General features: G+C 36.9%; 1 protein-coding gene across 1 annotated transcript in view; it reads right to left on the reverse strand.

Annotated features, from left to right (window-relative positions):
• Positions 1 to 19566, reverse strand: part of LOC140163804 (uncharacterized) — a 32483-nt gene that overhangs the window by 7248 nt on the left and 5669 nt on the right. Inside the window, exons 4-6 of the mRNA XM_072187120.1 lie at positions 3063 to 3365; positions 1929 to 2072; positions 357 to 641 (exon numbers count right to left, since the gene is read on the reverse strand). Of these exons, the coding sequence (XP_072043221.1) occupies positions 357 to 641; positions 1929 to 2072; positions 3063 to 3365 (732 nt within the window). The remainder of the gene's footprint in view (positions 1 to 356; positions 642 to 1928; positions 2073 to 3062; positions 3366 to 19566) is intronic.

Consider the following 19566-nt stretch of genomic DNA (forward strand, 5'->3'; position numbering starts at 1 on the left):
CATACTCCCTGGAAGACATGACCTTAATCTTCCACACGGTTTGTGCCGTTAAAAAACACGGTGATTTAAAGAGTGAGGGTATGTAGATTTCAAATGGAGTCACCCATTCAGGTAAGCCCGTTTGAATTGAACTCACAGTACCTGTGTAGGGGATTAAGGTCATGTTCGATACGGGGTGTGCGGATTTCAACTGGAATATCCCATTCTGAATTTGATTGACAGGTCCTTATGATGAGCCAGAATTAGCTTTATATCGCTATATTGTAAACACGAAATCGATAATTTATTACGAAACGCTTTGTTATTAAATAAGCTGAGTTACCAAACAGCTCTAAACATTTGTATACCGCACTTACTCCAAAAGCCACTTTCCGTTCCATTTCTCCAATACTTGAAATATGGACTTCTTCCAGTACACTCCCAAGAGTCATCTGTGACGTGACAGTCCACCAGAATTGATGCATTTTTTGTTTTATGCAATATTTCTGTCAAATATCGGTTTTGTTCTTGTGTATCAATAACGATTGGTTCCCCGTTTTGACTTTTACATATGTCAGCGGCTTCTGTGGGTGTTGTCAGATAGTCTGGAAACGTCATCACACATTTGTTGTCCAGAGGCTCCCATGAATGCGGACATAGAACTGCAGAAACGGGGAGAATATAATTATAATACTACTTTTCGGTTGCGAAAGCCTTTACGATTGACACCCATAATAAACACCTCAACAAAAGTTTGGAAAGTTTTTTCAAGCATCTATATCCCAGATTATTTGTGATATGTTCATATCGTGTTGAATATCAATGGATAGCTACTTTATTCCCCTTTATATCGACACCAAATTTGAAACAATCACCCTTTACACGACTGAGTCCGGGCTGAGTAGTGAGTCTCGAACAGAATGTGCCAAATTGACCGTTGTGCTCAAACAACACTAGTCACCAACCTCAATAGCGGGTAGAAAAACATACGCGCGCAGCCACGACAGCCAGGCACCCCCTCCTCCAGTAGTTACAAGCCTTATCACACGTTGCTGTGGGATGGCATTCCATTCTTCAACCAGGATTCGTCACAGGTCATTCAATGTGGTTGCATTGGCTACTCTGGCATGCACCAAGCTGGTCCCGCAAGTCAAGTGCTCAATCGGGTTGAGGTCTGGGCTGATGACAGACCATTCCATTCTCTCTACTCCCATATTCTGTAGGTAGTCGTTGCCGGGAGTCGTTGACTACCCTGACTCTGTGGGGCCAGCGTTCTCATCATGATTGGGAAGATATGGGATTGCAGCTTGCTGCACAGAATAATGGTCAATTTGGCCAGGAGGTTTCTAGGGTCTGTGATTTGGCATATTCTGTTTGAGACCTCATTACATTCACAAGACGTGTACTCAGGCGTGAAAAAGGTGATTGTTTCAAATTTGGTGTCATAATTTTATGAACATGTCTCAAAGAAGTTAATAATATAGAAGCTTGAAAAAACTTTCTAAACTTTCGTTGAAGAGTTTATGTCACGTTGTTGCCAGTGGCGTGCCTGAACTTTCTATTTTGGGTGGATCAAAAAAAAACATGATTAACATGATTAATGAGTTGTTGTTTACTTATCATGAACTTCCCAGATGCCGACACTCTAACATAAAAAGATTGTGTTCAGCCATTGAACACATTCTTGCCGTCACTTTGTAAATATGCCATTATGCTAAACATTACGTATCAAATTCCTAAACATCATATCAATGTTCTATAATGAACATTATTCATCAATATTCAAATCATCACGTGAATGTGTTTAGAAAAGTCGTTAAATGTAAAACACCGTTTTTACCCGGGCGTTTTTGCGGTATTTATTTCAACTGCAACTATAATAGAAATTATGGTCCTTAATACATGATGAACACAAGAAAAGGAATGATGATCTAATATCAAATAATTACTTGGTGATGATGTGGCCTCTTGTACGCATGTCACAACCATATCTTGAGGTTGGGAGCAGTCTTGTGAAATCCACCTGCCGTCAGTATTAAGATAAAGACAACTTGATTCTTCACCGTCATTGTTTGGTTCTTCATCTGCCCAATCTAAGAAAAACAAAAAGCAATAATTCTAATTGTAAAATATTGTTCAGGTCAGTCCAGGAGTGTCAAATATGGAACATATAATATTGTGAGCCAGATTATCCGGTATTTTAAGTAAATATTATATGGTATTGGTCGCCATTATAAAGAGACCAATACCAGTTTTTACCGCACAAATTATACGGAATTGATATCCTTCGAAATCGACGCGATGGATATCTTTCCGTAACAGACAGGGTGCCGCGATACCGTTATTCAAGGAAGTGGAGTTACGTAACTCACCGAGCTCAAATTTGTAATATAATAACACATCACCTACAAAGTTGATACGGTACTGTAGTAATAATGTTTTCCATTCAGCCATTTCTAACTTGCACAACCTATTTTAACTATAATTCATAACCTCATTAATATACGCAGTAAGTGCGATCCAATTACATTAAGTTATTTGTGAAAACGCGAACGCAAATCGAGGTCATTAATATCTCACAATTGACCGCAAAATGCGTAATTGTTCTAATGTCGCACACAATTGACCGGCGTTTGCGTGTTGTTGTGCGTCGAACAAACTGCGCGCGCGCTGGCTGCCGTATTTGGATTGCGCGGTACCATATTTGCACAGATTGTGATACGCACTTTTGTTATTGGTCATCCTGTTTTAGCCTGATCGATTTTTGGAAAGGGAAGATGTAAAACTCATCTATTTTTATAAACTTTTGAGCAATATTTTGTGTTATTTTGTAAGGTGAAGAGATTAAAGTGACGGTTATGAATGAGGTTAATAACTTTGCATCGGTAATATGTCGGGCATTGTGAAAAATCTAAACATTTTGCTTTGGACCTCGGAATATCCCTCGGGGCTGCGCCCTCGGGATATTCCTCGGTTCCAAAGGCAAAATGTTTAGATTTTTCACAATGCCTCCAAATAACCGATGCGCAGTTATTAACCTCTAACTATATGCATGTTTCATAATCTGTTATAGGCCCACTTACTCCAGTAACCAGCATTTGATGTTGCGTTCCTCCAATTACTTTCGCTTTCTGCACATTTCCATTCGTCACCATCTCGACGACGGCATCCCAATACCATTAATTTTTGGTTTCCTATTTGTAACTTCTTAGTAAAGAAATCATTCTGATCATGATCTTCTATTACCAAAAGGGTTCCACCACGGGAAAAACATTTGCGACGAACTTGGGCGGGAAGATCTCCTTCACGATTTAGCATGTGTATACACTTATCATTCCATAGTTCGGTCGATGGGACAGGGCAATATTCCGTCAAAACTGTGGAAACTAAAAGAGAGAAAGAACAAACTTGACCAAATTATTTTGAGGCTCAGGCTGCATAAAACATTTGACAATGCACCACATAACAATAATACGAAACCCTGAAAGGAAACAATTGAATACATGAATACAAAACCCACCCAAGTCCATACTTTGGCCAAAATGGGAAATATCATGCCTATCATGTGTATAAAAGTTGAACCAAAATCCAACCTCTACTCTACGAACGTGTATTGAGCATGTGAAATCCAGCATGGCCTATAGTTTCTTAGTTTTCTCAAAATCACTTTCCGTGGACTTTGGTGGGTTTTGTATTCATGTATGCAGTTGTAGAAAATAATACGTATTATCGTATATCGTTACTCGTCCGTATCTGAACATATCTTACGAGACAGTCTGTATTATGCAGCCAAGTTAGCTCAATCGATAGGGCGTTCGACTATGGTGCGAGAAGTTGCGGGTTCGAACCCTGGTGGTGCCTAGTATGCTCTCGTGAAAAAAATTGAGTTGGCTTGAAATTCCCCTGGACAAGGAACTCACTGCTAATTTGTCTCGTTGTAACCCGTACGAAACTCAGGGAGCTGATCCTGGTTGCGATGGTTATTTGTCATGTCTAGGGTGTGCGCTCTTGAAGCAGCAAAGTCCCTGAATTGTTGTTTAATGGTTTATGGAATGATGTGGGCAATAGTGGTCAGCGACAACATGTAAAGTGTGCTGAGGCTTGTGGATCAACGTCTAGGCGTTGTGCCTGTGCGTAGCGCACTATAAAAATCACTGCGCTTGTTTTTTTTTAAATTATTATTAAAGAAGCTATAAAATCTACTTACTATTAACAGCTATAACATTTTCGACGAGCACCAGGTCTAAAACCATTATCCAGAACTGCAACCACATCATTGAGAAATTAAGTAAAGTGGAAGGACGACGACACTGACTAAATTATTTATTTACATAAAATACTGATATGTATGGGTCAGCCATTGCGGTGTTCGCGTGAAAAATATCTAGAAAGTGCACAAATCGTATTGAATTTTGTTTTTTTCATGCCCGGATGAGCTTGACTGAAGATATCAGTAGATATAATTATACCTTTGGTTAAAAACTACTGAACCGTCCACATTTTGATCCAAATTGAGAACAAAATGAAATTGAACTTAAAAATTTAAGTTCAGCACATAAAGATTCCTTTAAAAGGAACGGGCAGAGATTCATTAGATTTTGTTGAAGATTTTTGGACTGTCACATAATATGCTAGTAGGCATTTGCATTTTGAGGTGGATATTATGCCCCCCCCCCCATTTTCTATTACAAATGTCATATACCATATATATACCGGTGTATAAAACAAATATTGACTGCTTTATTCGGGACATGGTTAAGATCACCTTGGGCCTATAATCTTAAGGGGGCGCAACACTAAATAAGCGTCCCATAGGATAACGTGTGATTTCGGCCTACTTCGAGCGCCATTCCTGGCGTCCCTGCAATAGGCCTACTTGGTAAAATAAATTTGGTATCAAATTAAAGCTCTGTTTCTGTAGATTCCAAAACTTTTGTCGGCATATATATCGATGACCGTTGACTTTTTTCGCTATTTCGCGGTGCAAAAAATATGGCCTAAAATTATACTAAATTCACCACTCACATTTCAAAATCGGAAGTTGTCTTCATCCGCCACAGAGAATTGCTTTTGAGATAAAATGTCCGTTTTTTCTGCATGTTATCATTAAAGACACTTGTCGAATTCATATGAGCTGATATTGAGTGATTTAAAGTGAACATGTCGGTAGATATGGTCGCTACAATCTCATATTCACTATGGACTATATTAGCCGAATTTCGTTCTTACATAAAAGGCGTAGTGATTTAGTGTTGCGCCCCCTTATAAGGATTTAAAAGTTTTCAAAATCCACATTTGACACTTATTAATAAAACTAGAGAAAATTTGTAGATCAACACCGAAGATTTCATGTCTCTGCGACATTTCGTTCAAGAGAAATGTTGTTTTAAAGATCAGTGCCGAAAAGCGGAAAATCGCATATTTCGACTTTTCCCCCAATATGCGAGAGTTTGTACAAAACTCACTAAACTAGTGACAGACAACAATTTAAGCACGTCTTTGAACCAAGTTTAATTTCTTTTCTAGATTATCTGTCTTGCCATTTTGTTTTGGAAAACACTTGTTAATGAGTGTGAAGTATAAACACCCCACCCCCTGTTTCAGTAGTAACAATTGTTATCTTTTTGCATAGGCCTACTGAATATGCAGCAAAACGGCTTCATGCAGATTAACAATGTCTATTAACTTTAAAACCCATTTTTGAGCCTTTTTGAAGATTTTTGGATACAATTTTTAGACTTTGCAGGCGCCTGCTCGGCCAATAAAGCGTTTTTCCCAATAATAATACATCAGGGTGACTTTTTGCAATCCTTGTTTATCATCATGATTGAAATGGAACACATTTCATGAAACGCATTTCTTATTTTGCGCGACGAATGTAAAAAGACGCGTTCATAACGACGGCCCTTATAAGGGGGCGCAACACTAAATAAGCGTCCCATAGGATAACGTGTGATTTCGGCCTACTTCGAGCGCCATTCCTGGCGTCCCTGCAATACTTGGTAAAATAAATTTGGTATCAAATTAAAGCTCTGTTTCTGTAGATTCCAAAACGTTTGTCGGCATATATCGATGACCGTTGACTTTTTTCACTATTTCGCGGTGCAAAAAATATGGCCTAAAAATATACTAAATTCACCACTCACATTTCAAAATCGGAAGTTGTCTTCATCCGCCACAGAGAATTGCTTTTGAGATAAAATGTCCGTTTGTTTCTGCATGTTATCATTGAAGACACTTGTCTTTGAGATATTGAGTGATTTAAAGTGAATATGTCGGTACATATGGTCGCTACAATCTCATGTTCACTATGGACTATATTAGCCGAATTTCGTTCTTACATAAAATGCGTAGTGATTTAGTGTTGCGCCCCCTTAACCATGCTCCTCATAGCAGTCAATATTTGTATAATATGTTCCTTTAGTAAAAATTTCTATTGTCTCTACCCTTAACTCCATCCTCCATTCACGTTTTACTAAGAATTGTGTTTGCAAAATGAAGTTTGAAATTATTTACTTCAACATCCACGGCAACTTCACATCAATTGGGTTTCTCACTCAAATTTACTTCAACGCGAACGCCTGATTAGAGTCACGCGGTAGCTTGACCAGCAAGTTTTAAAAAAACGACTGATAAAGAAGAATAAACAGATGCACCGCGGGACTATATTTACACGAAACAAAACGCTATTGTTCTATGATATTTTTCGCTGGGTACAAAATATATCTAAAACCATGCTAAATCTTATTTACTGTCCAAAGTGTAATATTTTAATAACTCGTTAATTCAAAATGTTACACCAATCTTACAGTCAATCCGATTGTTTGATAATAAACAAACATTCTTGCTTCATTTCACCCGGTATTTTATAGCCAAAATTAGTGGCAAATCATAGCTAATCATACTGATATCCAGAATCTTTCGACACTGCTACAGCCATACATGGCTGTCACTGTCGCACTACCTTTTGAGATTCACCATCAAATATACCCTAGCATTTTCCTGGATACCCTCCATACAAATTCTGGATCCCATTCGCCAAAAAATCAAGTTTTTCACAATTCTTTTATTCTTTCCGGACCACAGCATACATTCATATTAATAAATACTCCACTTTTACACCTCGTTATATCGAGAGGTCCCCGTGGTGAAGCGGTTAAGGCCATGGACTTCTAATCCATTTATGACTTTTTGCTCAAGTTCGAAACTTCCCACCACCTTTTTTTTCAATGTTTTATTAACCAATTTATTGTCATAAATCAAGAATAACACCATTTTGAACACCCATTGGTATGGTGATATTATATTTTTTCATCAAACAAACAATTTATCAGTGGGTCTGTTCACAGCTCAGACTGAAATTATATTTGGAATAAATATTATAAATTGTCACAAATTAAAATCACAAACCGCGAAAGATCACCAACAACTGCCGCTAGATATTGATATCCAACTAGATTTCCCCACAGGACTATAAAGAACCACAAACCGCGAATTTGGATATCCAACTACTTTGCCCCGCAGGGCTACAAAGAATCACACACCACGAAATATGGATATATCCAACAAGTTTACATTATAAATTAGCTCCCGATAGAGGGCTGGGCTTGTTAAGAAAAATTCAAATCACAAACCGCGAAAGATCGCCCACAACCGCCTTTTAATAGGGATATCCAACTAGATTGCCCCGCAGGGCTACAAAGAACCACAAACCGCGAAATTTGGATATCCAACCAGATTGCCCGTAGGCCTATCGATTATAAAGAACCACAAACCGCGAAATATGGATATCCAACAAATTGAGACCACAAACCGCGAAAGATCGCCAACAACTGCCGCTCAATATTGATATCCAACTAGATTGCCCCGCAGGGCTATAAAGAACCACAAACCGCGAAATTTGGATATCCAACCAGATTGCCCGTAGGCCTATCGATTATAAAGAACCACAAACCGCGAAATATGGATATCCAACAAATTGAGACCACAAACCGCGAAAGATCGCCAACAACTGCCGCTCAATATTGATATCCAACTAGATTGCCCCGCAGGGCTATAAAGAACCACAAACCGCGAAATTTGGATATGCAACTATTGCCCCACAGGGCTTCAAAGAACCACAAACCACGAAATATGGATATCCAACAAGCTTAAACTATAAATTAGCTCCCGATAGAGGGCAGGGCTTGATGAGGTAAATTCAAACCACAAACCACAAAAGATCGCCGATAACAGCCGCTTAATAGGGATATCCAACTAGATTGCCCCGTAGGGCTACAAAGAACTACAAACCGCGAAATTTGGATATCCAACTAGATTGCCCGCAGGCCTATCGATTATAAAGAACCACAAGCCATGAAATATGGATATCCAACAAATTAAGACCACAAACCGCGAAAGATCAGCAACAACTGCCGCTCAATATTGATATCCAACTAGATTGCCCGCAGGGCTATAAAGAACCACAAACCGCGAAAGTTGGATATGCAACTAGATTGCCCCGCAGGGCTACAAAGAACCACAAACCGCGAAATTTGGATATCCTACAAGCTTAAACTATAAATTAGCTCCCGATAGAGGGCAGGGCTTGCTGAAAACAACAAACCACGAAAGATCGCCGACAACCGCCGCTTAATAGGAATATCCAACTAGGTTGCCCCGAAGGTCTATACAAAGAACCACAAACCGCGAAATTCGGATAGCTAAGTAAATTGCCCCGCAGGGCTAGCAAAGAACCACAAACATTAAAACACGATTATCTTGCCTAGTCGGGGCATTTAGACGCTTCCGTAGTAGAGGCTTAAATATATGCGCATTAACCAGTTCCGACTTGAAGTAGGCCTAAATCGGACTTACTCTCTGTGTCTCTCTGGCATTGTTAACATTGGGTGTGTGTTGTTCATATTTACATTTTCTTTACATATTTACGTGTATTTAAATGTATATTAACATTACAGCGTGACGAGCAAGTTTTAAAAATAAACGACTGATAAAGTTTTGTTTAATTTATTTTTCATTGTCATGAATCAAGAATAGCAATCTCAAACATCTATTTTTCGTTTTATTCGTTTTATGGAGCACTTCGTAACTTGATGACTTTCCAAGCTTGGAGCTGATTGGCTACATTCATAAAAAGAAAAGAAATCTACCAAAAAACGTTGACAACGTAAAGAAATCAGCAAGTTTAAAAAACCCACCTCGGCTCACTTTTTGAAACTTGGTCCCATTTTGAACACCAACACCAAATCACTGTTTTTATTTTATTTCAACAGAATACAGCGTTTCCAACAAGATTACAAGCCTGTCTTGTTATTCGTTTAATTTAATCATTAATCATGATTATTATAAAACAAAACACAATAGGATATTGGTTTACCATGCAAGAACAAGATAATAACCTTTCAAGCCGTTTCAGAAATTCAAATCGCATTTGCACATTAAAGATACATATAACACTACTGGAAATGTTTTAAATTTATATAAATATGATAAAGTTTAAATCAGTATCTTTTACAAATGGGACCAAGTTTCAAAAAGTGAGCCGAGGTGGGTTTTTTTAAACTTGCTGATTTCTTTACGTTGTCAACGTTTTTTTGGTAGATTGTTTACTGCACCCAACTTGTCGCTTAAACTCGGGACATGTGTATCAATGAGCGATCAAAAGAAGGGCATGTGTAAGCGCTTGTAAGCGACTGCTGCAAAGTTTCTCACTTTTGTTTGGTCAAGTGGGTTGTTGGTCACACCTCAAGACAAAAGACTCTATACTTCGGTTAAATAAACATGAATGGACTAGCGAGACGATGTCCTTCTCAGCAGGGATTATGTCGGGAGCCAGCGCTAATCTCCTTATCATATTATTTTTAAAATCGGTATATGTTTCAATTAAATGTGACGTGTCATGTGAAAAGGAGACACTTTTGGGCAGGATCGTAAATGGAGAAATAATATTTTTAAAGGCCGATATCTCAATTTCCAATTTTATAATACCATAATTTACGAACTCAATATCTTCGCTTAGGAATGTCACATTTTGTCCCTCCCCCTTGACTACCGCCACTGCACCTCCCTGTCCACTTCCAATGCCCTTCCTCTCCTCCTCTCTATCCCCTTTCTTCGAGATACAACATAATTATGGTATAAAATTCTATGCACATGAAATTTCCTACACTGCTAGCTCCAATAAAAATAAGTCAATTTTACATGAACTAAATCCCCTTGCCGTTGATGTTTTCACAGAACGCCATTTCGCAAACTGTTTTAAGTTACGTCATGATCACATACAAAAGTATATACCAAGCTTGACGTTTGGAACAAAGAAATAACACTAATAATGTTCAACAATATGTGTATTTTACCCAAATCAAAAGAGGTTTCTAACGTGTAAGTTTGTACCGGGTACTGCATGAGGAAATATAGAACCCTGTGTTCTTAAATTGACGTATTTTCGTTCATAATTTACTGCTCACTATAAATTTTCACGTTCGACTTCTAGAGGCTTTAATGGCCCCCCTTTCCAGGTCAAATTTGGTATGGGGAATTTGTTAAAACTGGAGCCAAAGAAAATTGAAATGGTGTAAACATTTCGAGAATTGTGTTAAATTTTGCCTCTGGTATAAAAAATAGTAATTACTTTCTTGGAAAATAAATTGGGCCCGGGGGTCTGTTCAAAAAATTGTGTACGTGGATGTGCCACGCAGACTTTCAGATGCTGACTTTCTCTATACCTACTTTCTGCTGTTTTTACTACCCATCAGTAGTACCAAATTTCAACAAAAAGCACCCCAAAATCACCCAAATTTACCCTTATTGGGCATTTTTAAGGGCGCTTTTGCCAAATTGGTCGCATTGGTCTTCACTGAGTGAAAACCCACCCATTGATATACCAAAATCGCTGAAAAGGTACCCCAAATCCGTGGCACGTCCCCGTATACTCCCCCCCCCGGAATATGGGTCCACTTTCAAATTTTGACGCACATCTACCCAAACCAAACTGTAGGCCTACCCTTGGAGCTCCTTGGAGAGTTGAACAACCAAAACCAAACCATAAAAGACGTTCATCGCTACTTTTACGGTACCTCCTAAAAATTTGGCACATTAAAAGTTTCGTATGCATACAACATTATAAAAGGAAAAAAAAAAATTGATATGTTTGTGTACATGTGGTACTGGGCTGCTCTGAACACAGAAAGTCTGCCCTCAATAAGATGTTAGAACATTTTAGGTAGTTTAACAAATCTTTAGACCATAATGCAATTGGCCATTTTTCATTTCAATTCAGTGAATTGAATCGAAATGTTTGTTTCTTATCATTTCAATTCAATGCACTGAATCGAAGTGTTTTTATTATTTTGCTTCAATTCAATTCATTGAATCGAACTGTGTTTTTTGTTCATTTCAATTCAATTCATTGAATCGAAAATGCACCTACAACATGTATTTTGATTCTGCCATTTCACCTGTATTGTCAGCTTATCAGTTACAATAAACTTTCTCCCTGAACTGCTTTTACTAAAAGTTTTAGCCAAATGCCCGGTAACATACTAGTATATCAGTGTTGGTAATAAGAATTGAATTTGAATATGAATTGGATTCAAATGCTATGAATTGGAATTGAAATTGGTTAGCAGTTCATTTCAATGCATTGAATTGGAATTGAATCAACATGATTTAAACCAGAGAAGAATTGAATTGAATTGAAATTGCATCAAAATGATTTTATGAAATAAGAATTGAATCTGAATTGAATTGAAATTCATTTTCTGAATCGAAATAAGACCATTCAATACTATAGGCCTAAATCTATCAGAAATTGTTTTCTTCCCGAGCAAAATTCTTTCTTTTTTAGGAGGCTGAAAATCTATTTCTAATATCTAGGCCTAAAGTTGAATAAAAGTAACCCACAAAATGCTGTCAAAATTCCCCTGGAAGGTCAAAACAAACGGGAAAGAATATTGGCGCACGATTTTAGGGGACATTAATTAATAATTATTAATTATAGCATAATGATTATTGATTATAGCAGTACAACAGTGCTGAAAACAATGATTCAAAATCAATGGCAAACCACATTTAAAATACACGACAGTGCTGTCAATTTTTATTATTCTTATTATTTATTTATTTATTGCCCTATGATCTGCTATCTACGGAAGAGAGCTCATGTACCAGAATTAAGCTACCATAGTTTGTCTACAATTCATAAAATGTTATTATAATCTCTGTAAAATGATAATCACAAAAGAAAACGTTGATTGTGTTTATTTAAAAGGGTAGGCTTTTCTTTAAAATATTAATGCATTTGAATTGAATTGTCATTTGTTAACTTAGCTGCAGCTCGACGAAAGTACACAACGCATAATGCCCGGGGAAGGAGCGGCCACGATATGCCACTGAATACTGTGCAAACGTTGCTATCCGATTCCTTAATTTAGCCATTTTATACTTGGTTAGGATGTTCTTTGCACACATTATGTTTAAAAATAGTATATATTATTACAAATTAAATGCTGTATTTTACAGCTGATTTAAAAAAAAATTATTACCATTTTTGTATGCATGTACCAAAAATAAACTCCTGTAAAATATCCGTGAAAAATTCAAATTAAAAAAACGTTGAGTTGCTGTAAAAAAAAGCAAAAAAAAAAAAAAATTAAACCACAAACTAAAAAGAACGGACATTTTTTGACATCGACAGCGAAAATGCATGAAGCCAAGAATGCAGAACCTTTTTCACTGACATTCAATATAATACTAAAAGTATTCTATTGCATTTCAGCGACTTTATTTGATTTAAAGGACCAAATAAATAAGGGTCTGGATATGTTTGACCACAATATCTGATAGAATTCGAGAGTATTTCATGCAATACCCCGGCCCTTTACCCCATTTCTACTTTTTATACTTTGTTTGAATACACGGCCAATATTGTGTTGGCTAAACGCTACCAGGGATTTGATGTGTAAATAATATACAAGTTGAAAATGTCCCAAAGGCTGTTTGTTTGAGAAAACGTTTATTTTGTTGGGTAACACGATATCCCCCAGAAATCCCTATTATTTGACATGTTGAAGCTTTAATATTATTCGACACTGAACAGCCCATGGGTAAGAAGGTTCGGTTTTATCGATGAAAAAAATCTGATTCATTCATGATAATTTCAGAAGTTGGTGTGAAGAAAAGGCATAAGACCGTTTTAGGACGAATTGATAAAAGTGGTTGGGTTTTTTCCCTTCTCTATATTCTTTCCTTGTTTATTATTGTTTGCCTTTTAGTAGGTCTACTTGTTCCCATTTCGACACGAGGGCTTATCTTCTGCAAGGGAAGTGATAAAATGTGGAAAGAGCAAAGAAGTGAGAGAGGGGAGAGAGGATGGTGGATGAGGGGATATAGCATGTAGACTGTAGAGTGAGGGCTTCAATTTGGCCCACGGTCCATTAAAACTTGATGATGAGCAGTGTGTCTTATACACTAGATTAGCTTTATGGCGGGATTACTGACTCGGAATGATTCTAAATTTGTAATAGTTTTTTTGTTGAAATTTTATTCCAACATATTTCAAATGAAAAAGTATTATCATACATACTTTTCAGCAATATTTGGTTAGTGAAGGCCCCTAGAATACTACATTCACATACTGGGTATGCATGCAAATACACAACTATTTATCTTGAGGTTTGTATATATATGTATTATAGCCGACAGAAATAGAATTCACATCATAAAATAACAACCTCAAGAAACGAATTTATTGGAACTTACAAGTACAGTGCAAGCACATTATTGTTACACTGGCTTCGAGGTGGTCAGAATAGTGATGTTATTGAATGCATCATATGCGGTAGGCTACTAGTATAAAATGGTCATATCCGAGTAACAAAATTGCATATATAGCCTCCCAGTAAACACAAAACGTTACCAAAACGTTACACGAAAACGTTACATTTTAAAATTGCAACTAACGTTATTTTCAATAGCCAGGGTGAGCCTCCGCCACGAAGAACAACATTCAACGTGGAGGGGGAGGGGCGGGGGCAAGATGATCATGGGTGCTTCCCTCATTCCGACGTTACTGAGTTCTATGCATTAATGGTTTGCATATTGATAGATTTTGTTATGTGTTTCTTTATAAGATCATATCAATTTGGTCACAAAACCTTTATTTGGCCAACCCAATATTTTCAAACTTTATAACGCCCGGTCCTGTCACGCATCGCGCTTAGTGCAGTAACATTGCTAGTAGGGCCCTATAGGCGTACTATTCGAAAGATCTTCACTTTAATTAATATGGATTTTATAACAAAATACACTAGTAACAACACACCGATCATGAAAGTAAGAGGCATGTTACTTCCATGCACTGACAAATGAAAAAAACATCATTATGAAATTTTAAGTGTCGAAAATTCTCAATGCTTTTAATAAATAATGAATGCTCAAAAATTGTGTCTTCAGATCCAATAAACGTCTGCACCTGAGAACAGAAAAAGTATGTCAGGTTTAAATCTATAAAATCTTGAAAGCTTGTGAGATATGTCACATAAACGATGTTAACATAGTTGTTTCACTTTAAAACAAAAAACCGGGTCGAAATCCAATAGGCTAATGGCAATACGTCAAATGTTCTGTTGAACAAATATCATATTACTCCACATTATTAAAATTAATGTGAATCTACATCACGAATGGCACTAATGATATGACATTAAAGTTGTTTACAACTTCAGTAATATCATTCTTTGTCATTCGCTGTAGAAATTATACCTATTGGGGGATTGGTTACATCGAGGTGACGTCACACGTCCCCACGTACTCTGTCCACGAATAAAAACAAAATGGTCCACAAAATGATCCGAGGATAAAATAAAGGGGCCACCTTTTCATGTTGAATTGTTCAAAATAGATTTCTAAGAAATTAAAGCCATAATGTGTGATTTGCATAAAGAATAGATTCCTATTTAAATGTTAATTTTCTACTGATCATATTGTCCCCTTTTAATTTCGAGTCAAACAAATGAGATAAAACAAAGAAAATTGCTATTTCATTTTAGCGGCTACACAATGCGTGTATTAGCTCGCCGATCAGTATTCTCATGATTATAGGCGGAACTTCACGCAGTTGGGGTACAAACAAGACGTAACACCAATAGCGGTATGCACACAGTTTATACGTCACTGATTCAATGATTCGATGATACACCTGTACGCGATGTGTTTAGCCACCACTCGATCGGTGAACTCGGAATAAAACCGGAGATCCAAATTTTACTGTAATTAAAGAATTTCAGGGCTAGTCTTTCACGTGCTATTTCATCACTGGGCATTATAATCATGCAAAAAGTAGAAATTTGAGAAAAATTGAGGGCTTCGCTGTGAAGCAAATCGCTCACTATGACTTTAAGTCCACTTTTTGCATATGTAAAGCATGGGTGGGGATATCCACGTTTGGAAAATTTTGCACAACCCGGAAAATAATCCTGGCTGTGGGCTTATAGATTGAGTGAATGACAGTGATTGTCAATGACCATTTACACAACAATTCTATCACCATATTAACAACTGTTACGGCAAATTCTGGCGATGAAACATTTGGAACATGACGGAATTTTGATCATACTTAACCCCACATTTGGGTCGTGCTCTACATTCAAATTTTGTAGGCCTATTGTTGCTTGGAGATATCGAGTTGGACATTTATTGGAGAGAAATTTGTATATCTCCTCCCCCCCCCTCACCCTCTACCCCTCCCTTTCAGCAACGGAGGCGTGTTTCTTGGAGTGGCAGGAAAGGAGACTTCCAGGGGGTCACAAATTCAGGGGAGTCAAAAAAAATGGCCTAAATATCTGTCACAGCGACCTGCATCCCATAATGTTCACAGGGGGTTGCCACTTGCTACTGTTGACCCCATTTACTCCATCTATCTACATCTCCATCTACATGTATCTATCTCTCCCTACCCAGCAAACACAAAACTTTTTCGACATCATTCGCAAAAGGTTAGAAAAGGTTGCCAGAAAATGTTGAAATGTCGGCTTATATAAAAGGTATAAAAAACGTTATATAAAAGGGTAAAAACGTTTTCATAAAATTCAAAAACATTTTTGATCACTTACAGCAAACTATTCTAACATAACGTTATTTAAGTGTTGACGAAATATTTGACAAAACTGTTTGCAAAAAATATTTTACAACATTTTTTAAATGCTGTTGTTTACAAAACGTTTTAAAAACGTTTTCTCCCAAATGTATTGTGTTTGATAAGTTGTAAGCATATCGATGAAAAGGATCACATGGCTCGGCATCGATACGAACATTTTACGTTTTGGCATTTCTATTGCTGGGTCTGGGAGAAAACAGAAAGGCAGTGTCAACCACTTGTTAAAATACCTTGCATCGTGTATGTAATTCAAGCACCCGCGTCTTGAAATACATACGGCAATGAAACAAAATTGTATATCAAAATATAACTATATATGTCTCATATTTCTCCAGGTATTTCCTATGATGGCTATGTTTATAACATTTCGTTGTCAAAACTAATTCAATCAAATTAAATCATTTTTGACCACTGCACTGATCTGAAATAATTATGTGCAATTTATATCTTCAAATGTTTGAGAATCGCCGGGGGTCTGGTCACTATACTTCTCCATGACGTATAGAAAAAACTAATAATGCAGTGTAGCCGTGATCCCAGCAAACACAAAACGTTTTCGACATTATTCGCAAAAGGTAATAGAAAAGTTTGCCAGAAAACGTTTAAATGTCGGGTTATATAAAGGGTATACAAAGGGTATAAAACGTTTTCATAACAGTCAAAAACATTTTTAGATAACTTACTGCAAACATTCTTACATATCGTTATTTAAGTGTTTACAAAATATTTGGCCAAAAATGTTTGCAGAAAATATTTTTCAATAACATTCAAAATCAAGGGTCTTATAGTTTTCTGTTTGAAAATCGCCTAAAAGCAGAAATATGAAGAATGAGCAATTTAGGGGTCTTTTAGAGCTAAAATGATCAAAATCAAGGTCTTTCGAAGCTTTATTTTCTTCAAATTTAGGGGTCTTTCGGACGGAGCATACTGCAGTTACTGTCCGTTTTCCTATACACAATACACAGTGCTCTCACCATTGACGCGCGACCTTTACAAATAGTGTATGTTAGAAGTATATTGCATTTGCCTAGTTAACATCACTGTGTGAAAAATAACCGGCCAATATTTAAACTATTTTCCAAACTTCTAGCAAATATATTTCTCTAACATGACCTAAAATTACAGCTAGGTTAGATGTTCAGAAATAGTCGCACTTTCGTAGAATATGAGTGAGGGCAAAGCATAGCTAGCTCATAGCTAGCCAACTCCCCGTGTTAAGGGACCTGGAATGAGCGTTTTTGAGCGTTTCGACAGTATTTTTTGTGGGACATAAAAGCACATCAGACATATCGAATTGCATTCTGAATACGAAGAATGTCTTTCTGATATCAAATAATTTTCATTTTTGAAATTCACGATATAATACAAATTTTATGACAAATTATTAAAATTTGATATTTTTCACATTTTTGATATATAACAATCCTCGAAGTAAATTTTATAAATCTAATGATATATTCTTAAAGTGTATGTAGCTGGGAGGAAAAGCCGACGATCAATTGAAAATTTTGAACTTTCATATTGAAGATATAGATTTTTTTAAAAAAACCTAATTTTTTTTTTTTGGTGTTTTGGGAAAAAAATTCATATCTTCAATACGAAAGGTCAAAATTTTCAATTGATCGTCGGCTTTTCATCCCACCTACATAAATATGTCTGATGTGCTCTAATGTCCCACAATAAATACTGTCCAAACGTTCATACCCCAGCCCATAATTGAATGGAGACTTGACCGAAAATATTGAGCTATATTGGTAATGGAACGTTCCGTTATGAAAGATGCCACAAAAAAAAAACTGTACAAGCTACATTTAAACTATTCTATGAAATTCTAGAAAATATAGTTTTGTAACATGTCCTAAATTTTTAGCTAATTTAGGTGTTTGGAAATAGTCGCACTTTTGTGTTTTAGGAAGGATATGTAAACGACAGATAACACCAAAAATATGAAGAAATTATTTCCAAACCGTGTTAAGTCAACAATCATTATGTTGCTCATTTTCAAGAATGCTGGTTAACAAAAAGCAGGCCATTGTCTCATTTCGTGAACAAAGGTCCACATACCATTGTTTCCTTGCGTTTCCTTTATAATCAGTTACCCAACTGAAGCTGTATTATAGCACCTTATAGCGATACCGCACATATAAAACAGACACATGTGCACAACCAGAGAAGATCCGATTTAATCAGTTGAGCTGTTTCAATGAGTGTTATCTTGGTTTAATAGCTTTTAATGGGGTTTAAGTCCTGCAAAGGTCGAGATGAATTCTACTGTAGACATGAATGCATCATGGCTGCGAAATCCGAGAGCTAGGAGGTTCTTTCCGGGGTAACATATACCCGTATATGTATGTTAAGTACCCCCTCTCCCTAGCCCCCCGAAGACATGTACATGATAAAAAATTTAAAAACCAATCACAACTTTGTACTGTTGATACAATCGGGTATTTTAATAAGTTCGAGAAAACCCTGATAACACACATCATTGGACACTGGCGGAAGAAAGGTCATGACGATTTGATTTGTAAATTATATATTGACTATACCTTTAATCAACTATCTTGATTCACGATATGCCTATGAGGATTAAACTCCAAACTGGTCACGTTTCAATTTTTTTTTTAAACTTCTATGCGCGGCCCCGTACTCCGTGCATCTGCGGGTAATCTTGCTTGTTGAAAAAATGGCGAAATAAGGGGTGTTTTCAGATGAAGAAACGCGATTCGTGAAACTCACACAAAAAAAAGGGGGTTAGTTTTTTTTCAAACCACGTGTTCGCAATATTGAAAAAAGGGTATTTTCATCGAGCAGCCTAGCGTTTCTGGAATAAAAGAGTATAATTATTAGAAACATCGTTCGCGTTTTAGCGAAAACAAAAGTCTTGTCGAAGGGTAAAAAAATGGTGTTTTCCCCCTAAAAACTTCCCGAAATGAGATGCAAAAGGGGGTGTTTTTAAAGTTCACAGACAAGCATGAATACCCACGGATGCACAAAGTGCGGGGGCCGGGCTTTTACGCTCACGTGATGGATACAGGCCCTACCGTCCCAAAGCTGCCGCGTGGGTTCTTTTGATCGTTGAGAAATTTACCAATGGTTCTTTATCAAACATATCGGTAAAAAATGTTGAAAGAATTATTTGAAGTGTGATTACCGCTTAAATTAGTGAAAATATAAATGTGTATAAGAATATACGTTTTGAAACTATAGGGGTTATATACGTACGAGTATAATAGTCGTGACGGAATGTGGTCTATTGCAGTCCTTAATCTACTGTATCTATAGATGATATGATTAAATTTGAATGAAATAATTACCGTATGTACTTTCACAATGCCGACCCAAATCTGGTAAAATTCCAGCTTTTGTGATCAAAATTGTTATTTGTCTCATAAGAAATTGGTTTAATGCATGCGATATTACTAAAAATAAATGGG

The sequence above is a fragment of the Amphiura filiformis genome, chromosome 11 (genome assembly GCF_039555335.1).
Source record: "Amphiura filiformis chromosome 11, Afil_fr2py, whole genome shotgun sequence".
Taxonomy (NCBI): domain Eukaryota; kingdom Metazoa; phylum Echinodermata; class Ophiuroidea; order Amphilepidida; family Amphiuridae; genus Amphiura; species Amphiura filiformis.